This window comes from Cherax quadricarinatus, chromosome 93 (genome assembly GCF_038502225.1).
Source record: "Cherax quadricarinatus isolate ZL_2023a chromosome 93, ASM3850222v1, whole genome shotgun sequence".
NCBI classification, from domain to species: domain Eukaryota; kingdom Metazoa; phylum Arthropoda; class Malacostraca; order Decapoda; family Parastacidae; genus Cherax; species Cherax quadricarinatus.
In genome coordinates this window covers 2,385,126-2,397,341 of record NC_091384.1, presented here as the reverse complement: position 1 = coordinate 2,397,341, position 12,216 = coordinate 2,385,126, and the positions used below count along the sequence as shown (strand labels likewise).

At 45.1% G+C, this 12,216-nt stretch overlaps 1 protein-coding gene across 1 annotated transcript in view; it reads left to right on the top strand.

Annotated features, from left to right (window-relative positions):
- Positions 1-764: 764 nt before the first annotated feature.
- The window catches only part of LOC128703520 (uncharacterized), a 59,680-nt gene continuing 48,228 nt past the window's right edge, over positions 765-12,216 (top strand). Inside the window, exon 1 of the mRNA XM_070104614.1 lies at positions 765-1,271. Coding sequence (XP_069960715.1) covers positions 908-1,271 — 364 coding nt within the window. The 5' untranslated portion in view covers positions 765-907. The remainder of the gene's footprint in view (positions 1,272-12,216) is intronic.

The following is a 12,216-nucleotide window of genomic DNA, read 5'->3' as shown; positions in this document are numbered from 1 at the left end:
TGGGGTACGGGGGAATGTGGGGGATGGGGAGGAATTGTAGCAGTAATGGGGTATTTGATGGGTGATGGGGAGGAATTGTAGCAGTAATGGGGTATCTGATGGGTGATGGGGAGGAATTGTAGCAGTAATGGGGTATCTGATGGGTGATGGGGAGGTATTGTAGCAGTAATGGGGTATTTGATGGGTGATGGGGAGGAATTGTAGCAGTAATGGGGTATTTGATGGGTGATGAGGAGGAATTGTAGCAGTAATGGGGTATTTGATGGGTGATGGGGAGGAATTGTAGCAGTAATGGGGTATTTGATGGGTGATGGGGAGGAATTGTAGCAGTAATGGGGTATTTGATGGGTGATGGGGAGGAATTGTAGCAGTAATGGGGTATTTGATGGGTGATGGGGAGAAATCGTAGCAGTAATGGGGTATTTGACGGGTGATGGGGAGGAATTGTAGCAGTAATGGGGTATTTGATGGGTGATGAGGAGGAATTGTAGCAGTAATGGGGTATCTGATGGGTGATGAGGAATTTTAGCAGTAATGGGGTATTTGATGGGTGATGGGAGGCTTGTAGAGGAAGGGGGAGAGCTCTGAATTGAGTTCTGTACAGCGACTTTGGGAATGGGATTTAATTAAAGTCTGATGTATTGGAACGAGTAAGTAGCTCTGATTCCTTGAGCCAAGAGCCCTTCCCCGGCATCTAGGTACCTCCCCCATGGTAGCAGGGAAGGGGTGGTAGCGGAGGCTGGAAACACTGGTAGCTTCAACACTGTGCTCCATCGCTAAGACAGTTGGCTGGTGGAAGTTCAGCCGTGAGGACACGGATCTCTACCACGTCCTCCTCCTCACTTCCCTGAGAGAAACTATTCCACGGTCTTAATTCCCCATTATATCTCTCATCTCTTGCGCTGACATGTATATCTATCGTTGTATAGCCCTGGTGGCACTGCTAGCTAGCGTGGGTCAACCACAGGCACTACGACAGAGGAATAAGCATAGACAAGCACGACCTATGGACAAGAGTGCCCCGTCACAACCCCTGTCGACGCGACAGGGAGACGTGTCAAGTTCGTGTCTTGAAGCAGGGCAGGAGGTGAGCTTTGAGCTCATTACTGGTTTCGTCTACTCCTCTGCCGACGATATAATAGACTCAAAGATTGGCACTCTGCTACTAGGAGAGTGCATAGAGTTCTGCCGAAACAACCCCAGGTGTCAGGCACTCAACTTCGAGACGGGGCTGTGTGTGCTCTTCAAGACGGCCGCTGGAGAGAATTCAGGTTAGTTATTAATTGCCATTGTAACCAGATGCAAGCATGTAGATAGTTAATTACCACCGTAACTTGTTGAGGTATAGTCCCTGGACCCATACTGTGCCTCTGTAATGTTGAGGTACAGTCACTAGACCCATACTGTGCCTCTATAATGTTGAGGAACAGGCCCTGGAGGTTATTCCTGGAGGTTATTCCGGGGATCAACGCCCCCGCGGCCCGGTCCACGACCAGGCCTCCCGATGGATCAGGGCCTGATCAACTAGGCTGTTACTGCTGGCCGCACGCAGTCCGACGTACGAGCCACAGCCCGGCTGATCCGGCACTGACTTTAGGTATCTGTCCAGCTCTCTCTTGAAGGCAGCCAGGGGTTTATTGGCAATTCCCCTAATGCTTGATGGGAGGCTGTTGAACAGTTTTGGGCCCCGGACACTAGACCCATTATGTGCCTCTGTAATATTGAGGTACAGTCCCTGGACCTATTACCTGCCTGTAATATTTTGAATCCTGCCCACAGGATGGGTAAGATAAGATTTTGGTGGGATTTTCAACCCCGGAGGGTTAGCCACCCAGGAACACCCAAGAAAGTGAGTCATCGAGGACTGTCTGTCTTATTTCCATTGGGGTTCTCAATCTTGTCCCCCAGGATGCAGCCCACACCAGTCGACTAACACCCAGGTACCTACATGCTAAGTGAACAGGACAACAGGTGTAGGGAAACACGTCAAGTGTTTCCACCCCTGTCGGGAATCGAACCCGGACCCTCAGCGTTTGAGGCGAGAGCTCTGCCAGCCAGGCCACGGGCTGTGTAATAGACATTAAATTTTAACTGACAGATTCTTTGGTTAATGGATGGTTAATTAACTGGGTTTCAATCCTGTCCACCACACGACGGCCAACAGGGCTGAGTGCCAGGGTATTTTGGGTTGTGAATTGTATCCAGGGTATTGTGGGATGGGTGAGGATGTTACAGTACTGGAAGTGGGAAGTACAGTGCCTGTACTCTGAAGGATGAGTGAGGATGTTACAGTACTGGAAGTGGGAAGTACAGTGCCTGTACTCTGAAGGATGAGTGAGGATGTTACAGTACTGGAGGTGGGAAGTACAATGCCTGTACTCTGAAGGATGAGTGAGGATGTTACAGTACTGGAGGTGGGAAGTACAGTGCCTGTACTCTGAAGGATGAGTGAGGATGTTACAGTACTGGAGGTGGGAAGTACAGTACCTGTACTCTGAAGGATGAGTGAGGATGTTACAGTACTGGAAGTGGGGAGTACAGTGCCTGTACTCTGAAGGATTAGTGAGGATGTTACAGTACTGGAGGTGGGGAGTACAGTGCCTGTACTCGGAAGGATGAGTGAGGATGTTACAGTACTGGAGGTGGGAAGTACAATGCCTGTACTCTGAAGGATGAGTGAGGATGTTACAGTACTGGAGGTGGGAAGTACAATGCCTGTACTCTGAAGGATGAGTGAGGATGTTACAGTACTGGAGGTGGGGAGTACAGTGCCTGTACTCGGAAGGATGAGTGAGGATGTTACAGTACTGGAGGTGGGAAGTACAATGCCTGTACTCTGAAGGATGAGTGAGGATGTTACAGTACTGGAAGTGGGGAGTACAGTGCCTGTACTCTGAAGGATGAGTGAGGATGTTACAGTACTGGAAGTGGGGAGTACAGTACCTGTACTCTGAAGGATGAGTGAGGATGTTACAGTACTGGAGGTGGGAAGTACAGTGCCTGTACTCTGAAGGATGAGTGAGGATGTTACAGTACTGGAGGTGGGAAGTACAGTGCCTTCAGAGTACAGGCACTGCACTTCCCACCTCCAGGACACAAGTCTGGCTAACTGGTTTCCCTGAATCCCTTCATAAATGTCACATTGCTCACACTCCAACAGCACGTCAAATCATAAAAACCCCTTGCCTCCACTCCTAAGACGCTCACACACGCTTGCTACACGTCTAAGCCCCTCGTACACAAAAACTCCTTTACCCACTCGGTCCAACCTTTCCTAGGATGACCCCTATTCCTCCTCCACCTCTGATTTACATTCCCTCCTGGTCATCCTATTTTGGTCCATCCTCTTTAAATATTCAAATCACCTTAATCATTCCAATAATCTTTGAATTATATTCTTGGTAACCTTAAACCTCACAATATCCAAGGTCTGAATTCTCTTAATGTTTACATTATATATTACCTTTAATAACGACATATCCTCTGCCTTAACATCTTCGGTGCAACTTTGAAAACCCATGTTTCATACCTATGCAAGTGTTGGTACCAGTATACTCTGGCAAAAATGGCAGAATTATTGACAAAATGTTAGGTACAAGAGCACAGATTCATACAATGTGACTTTTATTGTGGCAACGTTTCGCTCTCCAGGAGCTTTATCAAGGTCCTGGAGAGCGAAACGTTGCTACAGTAAAATGGCACATTAATTGCATCTGTGTCCTTTTACTGGATACTCTGATGAATGAGTGGGTGGGTGTGAGTTGGACCTGACTGACTTGGGCCAGTAGGCCTGCTGCAGTGTTCCTTTTTATGATCGTCCCAATTTTAAGCCTTAATGGGTAAGGCTTCCCGTCTCCACAGATGCCTCAATGAAACACCAATCTATTTTCCTTTGGTCAGTTCTGTGGTTCACATCTCTCACTGAACCATCAGCTTCCAAATATCTGAACACCTCCGTACTCTCTCCCTCCAATCTTTCATTGCCTAGATTTTTCTCTATGGTCACCTTGTTCTTTCCTAGTTGGTTATTTTCTTCTTTTAGCTTACTCTTCACATATTCCTCCAACAACCACTGAATCTTCTTGGAATCTGCCAAAAGCACAGTGTCATCAGCAAAGAGCAACTGTGATAGTCTCACTTTCTGTTAGATTCTTTATCTGTTAACCCCCACACCTCTTGCCAACACCCCAGCATCCACCTCTCGTACAGCCCATATATATATATATATATATATATATATATATATATATATATATATATATATATATATATATATATATATATATATATGTATATATATATATATATATATATGCAAGGAATTCGCAAGAGCAGGCGAAATATACACAAACACTGATCTCTGGCTGAAGGAGACTCGAACCTACGAACCTTGGAACAAGGTACGCAGTGCTATACCAATCTACCCACACTGGACAATACCTTGGCATCCAGCTTGCACTAGACGTTTTTGATCCAAGGCAGCCAGCTTTCAGGGAGAAGGCTTACAGCTTTTCATCTCGTCCCCTGCATGCATCAGCCTTACTAGAGATTTTAACAATGCAAGGAATTCGCAAGAGCAGGTGAAATATACACAAACACTGATCTCTGCACGCCAAGGTATTGTCCAGTGTGGGTAGATTGGTATAGCACTGCGTACCTTGTTCCAAGGTTCGTAGGTTCGAGTCTCCTTCAGCCAGAGATCAGTGTTTATATATATATATATATTGAACAACCAAGGTGACGTCACACATCCTTGTCTAAGGCCTACTTTTACTGGGAAATAATCTCCCTCCTACATACTCTAACCTAAGCCTCACTATCCTCATAACAACTCTAAACATATATATAACATCCAAGTTCTTTCCTGATTTCTCACATTATCAAGAAACAGTAAAAATAATAGGCATATAACGGCAAGATTACACCTTGCTGTATGTATTATACCATTAATTTTTGTGGAACACCGGCCAGAGGGTGATCCAGTTGGGGTAAGATGGTAGCGAACTTGTCTCGCCAGAAGGATTTACGGTGTTTGTGTTGAATATATGTATATACCTTTCAGTTCAGAGGCTATGAACTGTTATACTGCCTCTGTTCATCTGTTAGCCTGTAATTTAACCTGTGGTAGGAGTATACCTCGAGACGGTTTCTGGGGTCGACAGTTATTTCATCTTCTTAGAATCTCCCAAAAGTACAGTGTCATCAGCAAAAAGCAACTGTGACAACTTCCACATATACCGCCTCTGTTCATCTGTTAGCTTGTAATTTAACCTGTTGTAGGAGTATACCTGGAGACGGTTTCTGGGATCAACGCCCCCTGGGGCCCGGTCTGTGACCAGGCCCCGTGGTGAATCACGGCCTGAACAACCAGGTTAATAGGCTATTATCCCACCCTAGCTCATTCCTAAGTCCAGGTGGAATAGACATTGCTACCCACAAGGTATACCTACCTGGAGTCTTCCTGGAGGGTATTCTGGGAATCAACGTTCCCACGACCCGGTCCATGACCAGGCCTCCTGGTGGATCAGGGCCTGATCAACGAGGCTGTTACTGCTGGCCGTAAGTAGTCCAACGTACGAACCACAGCCTGGCTGATCCGGCACTGACTAGGTATCTGTCCAGCTCCCTCTTGAAAACAACCAGGGGTCTATTAGTAATTCCCCTTATGGCTGGTGGGAGGCTTTCGAACAGTCTTGGGCCCCACACACTTATGGTGTTTTCTCTTAGTGTACCAGTGACGCCCCTACTTTTCACTGGGGGTATGTTGCATCGCCTGCCAAGTCTTTTGCTTTCGTAGGGAGTGACTGTTGTGTACATACTAGGGGCCAGTCCCTCCAGAATCTTCCAGGTGTAGATTATGATATATCTCTCTCTCCTGCGCTCCAGTGAGTACAAGTCAAGTGCTTCCAGGCGCTCCCAGTAGTTAAGGTGTTTGATGGAACTTATACGAGCAGTAAAGGTTCTCTGTACATTCTCTAGCTCTGCACTTTCACCTGCCTTGAATGGAGATGTTAATGTACAGCAGTATTCCAGCCTAGAGAGAACAAGTGATTTGAAAAGGATCATCATTGGCTTAGCATCTCTAATCTTGAATGTTCTCGTTATCCATCCTATCAGTTTCCTAGCAGATGTAATAGTGGCATTGTTGTGGTCCTTGAAGGTGAGATCCTCAGACATTAACACTCCCAGGTCTTTCACATTACTTTTCCGCTCTATTGTGTGATTAGAGTTTGTAGTATGCTCAGTTGTAGCTATGATTTCCCCAGGTACCTACTTACTGCTAGGTGAAGACACACTACCACCATCACTACCACCACTATCATCACTACCACCATCACTACCACCACTATCATCACTACCACCATCACAGGAAGACAGTACTTACGCAGCCACCAGAAGTCATCACTCAACACAGTGATATATCCTTCAGTAAGATAATAACTTTTAAGAGAGAGAGAGAGAGAGAGAGAGAGAGAGAGAGAGAGAGAGAGAGAGAGAGAGAGAGAGAGAGAGAGAGACTGTGCTACGGGCTCTAACCACCGTCTGGTGATCATAAAGTCATGAAACACATCTGTCTATCCCCCAGGCCACCACCAATAATATTCTTGTATCCGTGGAAGCACTAAACGTGTACGGGTCGTGCAACGCCTGGAGAACACAAAGAAATCCGGTCTGACGGGCCTAGCATGGGCCAGTAGGCTTCCTGCCGTGCTCTTCCTTAAATAAACTATTGTTACTCGAATAGTGAGGATATTCACTGACACATCTCAGGCCTACGGGTCCAAAACATATAGGCCTACCCTTCGTTGGGACAAATTTCACTCTAATTATCCCCCTAATGCATTCTGTGAGCCCATACGGGTTAGCGCTCCTCCCCATAATATATTATTTATTAATATTAATAATAATATTATTGGGGAAGCGCTAAACCCGTCGTCAGACGTGCATCTGGGGGCGTTGGGAGGTAATCCCGTTTTGATCCGAGGGTCTCCAGAACCGTTGATCAACTTCCAGGAGGTGGAGGAGCGAGTGACTGAGGAGCGCTGGAGAGAGTTGACCTTCAGTCCCCGAGTTCAAGGTTACACACACACACACACACACACACACACACACACACACACACACACACACACACACATACACACACACACACACACACACACACACACACACACACACACATACACACAAGTGGTGTTTCACTCTGTGTAGAGCTTTATCAAGTCACATTTCACTCTATGTAGAGCTTTATCAAGTCACATTTCACTCTGTGTAGAGCTTTATCAAGTTATGTTTCACTCTGTGTAGAGCTTTATCAAGTTATGTTTCACTCTGTGTAGAGCTTTATCAAGTCACATTTCACTCTGTGTAGAGCTTTATCAAGTTATGTTTCACTCTGTGTAGAGCTTTATCAAGTTATGTTTCACTCTGTGTAGAGCTTTATCAAGTCACGTTTCACTCTATGTAGAGCTTTATCAAGTCACATTTCACTCTGTGTAGAGCTTTATCAAGTTATGTTTCACTCTGTGTAGAGCTTTATCAAGTTATGTTTCACTCTGTGTAGAGCTTTATCAAGTCATGTTTCACTCTGTGTAGAGCTTTATCAAGTTATGTTTCACTCTGTGTAGAGCTTTATAAAGTTATGTTTCACTCTGTGTAGAGCTTTATCAAGTCATGTTTCACTCTGTGTAGAGCTTTATCGAGTCACATTTCACTCTGTGTAGAGCGTTATCAAGTCATGTTTCACTCTGTGTAGAGCTTTATCAAGTTATGTTTCACTCTGTGTAGAGCTTTATCAAGTTATGTTTCACTCTGTGTAGAGCTTTATCAAGTTATGTTTCACTCTGTGTAGAGCTTTATCAAGTTATGTTCCACTCTGTGTAGAGCTTTATCAAGTTATGTTTCACTCTGTGTAGAGCTTTATCAAGTTATGTTTCACTCTGTGTAGAGCTTTATCAAGTTATGTTTCACTCTGTGTAGAGCTTTATCAAGTTATGTTCACTCTGTGTAGAGCTTTATCAAGTTATGTTTCACTCTGTGTAGAGCTTTATCAAGTTATGTTTCACTCTGTGTAGAGCTTTATCAAGTTATGTTCACTCTGTGTAGAGCTTTATCAAGTTATGTTCACTCTGTGTAGAGCTTTATCATGTTATGTTTCACTCTGTGTAGAGCTTTATCAAGTTATGTTTCACTCTGTGTAAAGCTTTATCAAGTTATGTTCCACTCTGTGTAGAGCTTTATCAAGTTATGTTTCACTCTGTGTAGAGCTTTATCAAGTTATATTTCACTCAGTGTAGAGCTTTATCAAGTCATGTTTCACTCTGTGTAGAGCTTTATCAAGTTATGTTTCACTCTGTGTAGAGCTTTATAAAGTTATGTTTCACTCTGTGTAGAGCTTTATCAAGTCATGTTTCACTCTGTGTAGAGCTTTATCGAGTCACATTTCACTCTGTGTAGAGCGTTATCAAGTCATGTTTCACTCTGTGTAGAGCTTTATCAAGTTATGTTTCACTCTGTGTAGAGCTTTATCAAGTTATGTTTCACTCTGTGTAGAGCTTTATCAAGTTATGTTTCACTCTGTGTAGAGCTTTATCAAGTTATGTTCCACTCTGTGTAGAGCTTTATCAAGTTATGTTTCACTCTGTGTAGAGCTTTATCAAGTTATGTTTCACTCTGTGTAGAGCTTTATCAAGTTATGTTTCACTCTGTGTAGAGCTTTATCAAGTTATGTTCACTCTGTGTAGAGCTTTATCAAGTTATGTTTCACTCTGTGTAGAGCTTTATCAAGTTATGTTTCACTCTGTGTAGAGCTTTATCAAGTTATGTTCACTCTGTGTAGAGCTTTATCAAGTTATGTTCACTCTGTGTAGAGCTTTATCATGTTATGTTTCACTCTGTGTAGAGCTTTATCAAGTTATGTTTCACTCTGTGTAAAGCTTTATCAAGTTATGTTCCACTCTGTGTAGAGCTTTATCAAGTTATGTTTCACTCTGTGTAGAGCTTTATCAAGTTATATTTCACTCAGTGTAGAGCTTTATCAAGTCATGTTTCACTCTGTGTAGAGCTTTATCAAGTTATGTTTCACTCTGTGTAGAGCTTTATCAAGTTATGTTTCACTCTGTGTAGAGCTTTATCAAGTCACGTTTCACTCTATGTAGAGCTTTATCAAGTCACGTTTCACTCTATGTAGAGCTTTATCAAGTCACGTTTCACTCTATGTAGAGCTTTATCAAGTCACGTTTCACTCGAGGGGTGATGAGGGGGGGGGTCTCTGGGGAGGGGTATGGTAGTAAGGGGGACATCAGACCCCGTTATCCACCCTGGGGTCATCCCCTGGTAACATTATCCTGGGATAACTGTTCCCTGACCTGCTTCCTGCCCCTCAGCCACTCACAACACTCACCTAACACCCAGGTACCTACTTACTGCTAGGTGAAGATTAGTGTATTGTGGACGTTAATTTAAAGGAGCAGTGAGCAGGTCTACTGGCCCATGTTAGGCAGGTTCAAGTCATCTAGTGGCCCATGCTAGGCAGGTTCATCTCATCAGGTAGAGCAGGCTGGAGTACCAAGTAGTGGCCCAGAGCCCTAGTGGGCACTTGGTACCGTTACTTAACCCGCCCACCTACCTGCAGTACCAGACCAGGGGCCACATACCCCTTAACATACCCCTTAACCCCTTACCCGTAGTGGTTTTCCAGGTAGTGGGTAGTCTCCCCTTCTTGTCATGCCCTGGATGTACCCACTGTGTAACTATCATACAGAATAGTTTAGCAACACTATCTACTGGCCCGGGATAGGCAGGCTCAACTCCCACGTATCGAACACCCACTCACGTACCTATCCAACCTAGTCTTGAAGCTGCGCAATCTTTAGTACAAGTTGACTTGTATTTTTTTTACACCATAGATATTTCTCTCTATAACTGTCTATTAGAGTCTATCGACTATGAACATTAGACACGCAATATAGCAGAGGTAAAATGCTTATTTTCTCGACAGCTATAAGACATATTAAAAATTTAGACATATAGACTTGTGGAGAATTTTAATCTCTTAAAATTTGTTGTTAATTATCGTTTCCCTAAAACGAACGGTTAACGAGTATTTAGCGAAAAACGAAGAACGACCTTGGTGAGGGAGGTGGCAGCGTCTCTGGTGAGGGAGGAGACGACTCAACACTGTTGGAGATGTGTTGGTGAAAGGGCAAGGTCGTGGCTGTGGTGGAGGTGAACGACCTGTGAGGTAGGGAAGGGTGGGAGAGAAGGGGATAAAAAAGGGACGTGTTGGGGATGGGTAGTGGGGGGATATGGATGAGTGAGGAAGGGGGTGAGGGCATCCACGAACGGATGACGGCACTTGTAACGTTACAGCAATTTAAGTCTATCAACTTTCTCCATTCTTGTCTTCAACTTTCTTCGTTGGGCTCAATACTTTCTTTATTACTCTTGTATTATCAGTGATCGAGAGATAGAGAGAGAGAGATAGAGTTAGTTTAATGTATTATATAACCCATACCCATCCTGTGGGCGGTAGTCAAAAGATTAGAGGTACAGAATGGGTCCAGGGACTGTACCTCAACATTACAGAGGTACAGAATGGGTCCAGGGACTGTACCTCAACATCAGAGGTACAGAATGGGCCCAGGGACTGTACCTCAACATTACAGAGGTACAGAATGGGTCCAGGGACTGTACCTCAACATTAGAGGTACAGAATGGGTCCAGGGAATGTACCTCAACATTACAGAGGTACAGAATGGGTCCAGAGACTGTAGCTCAACATTACAGAGGTACAGAATGGGTCCAGGGACTGTACCTCAACATTACAGAGGTACAGAATGGGTCCAGGGACTGTACCTCAACATTACAGAGGTACAGAATGGGTCCAGGGACTGTACCTCAACATTACAGAGGTACAGAATGGGTCCAGAGACTGTAGCTCAACATTACAGAGGTACAGAATGGGTCCAGGGACTGTACCTCAACATTACAGAGGTACAGAATGGGTCCAGGGACTGTACCTCAACATTACAGAGGTACAGAATGGGTCCAGGGACTGTACCTCAACATTACAGAGGTACAGAATGGGTCACAAAGTTTGGATAGCTGAACAAGGTACAAAGGTAATGAACTCCAGGTAGATCTGGCCACAATTGTGACCAAGTTACAAAGAGAGAGAGAGAGAGAGAGAGAGAGAGAGAGAGAGAGAGGCATTCCCGTCTCACAGTTAACCTATCGTAAGTATCGTTGGGTAGAATACTGTGGATGATCCCACTGTGTATTCTGTAGAGTAGGATGGTTGGTAGACAGTAGCCATCCAGGGAGGTGCTACCCTCCTGTCTAACGAGTTTGTAGGATGGTTGGTAGACAGTAGCCATCCAGGGAGGTGCTACCCTCCTGTCTAACGAGTTTGTAGGATAGTTGGTAGACAGTAGCCATCCAGAGAGATGCTACCCTCCTGTCTAACGAGTTTGTAGGATGGTTGGTAGACAGTAGCCATCCAGGGAGGTGCTACCCTCCTGTCTAACGAGTTTGTAGGATGGTTGGTAGACAGTAGCCATCCAGGGAGGTGCTACCCTCCTGTCTAACGAGTTTGTAGGATGGTTGGTAGACAGTAGCCATCCAGGGAGGTGCTACCCTCCTGTCTAACGAGTTTGTAGGATAGTTGGTAGACAGTAGCCATCTAGAGAGATGCTACCCTCCTGTCTAACGAGTTTGTAGGATGGTTGGTAGACAGTAGCCATCCAGGGAGGTGCTACCCTCCTGTCTAACGAGTTTGTAGGATGGTTGGTAGACAGTAGCCATCCAGGGAGGTGCTACCCTCCTGTCTAACGAGTTTGTAGGATGGTTGGTAGACAGTAGCCATCCAGAGAGATGCTACCCTCCTGTCTAACGAGTTTGTAGGATGGTTGGTAGACAGTAGCCATCCAGGGAGGTGCTACCCTCCTGTCTAACGAGTTTGTAGGATGGTTGGTAGACAGTAGCCATCCAGGGAGGTGCTACCCTCCTGTCTAACGAGTTTGTAGGATGGTTGGTAGACAGTAGCCATCCAGGGAGGTGCTACCCTCCTGTCCAACGAGTTTGTAGGATGGTTGGTAGACAGTAGCCATCCAGGGAGGTGCTACCCTCCTGTCTAACGAGTTTGTAGGATGGTTGGTAGACAGTAGCCATCCAGGGAGGTGCTACCCTCCTGTCTAACGAGTTTGTAGGATGGTT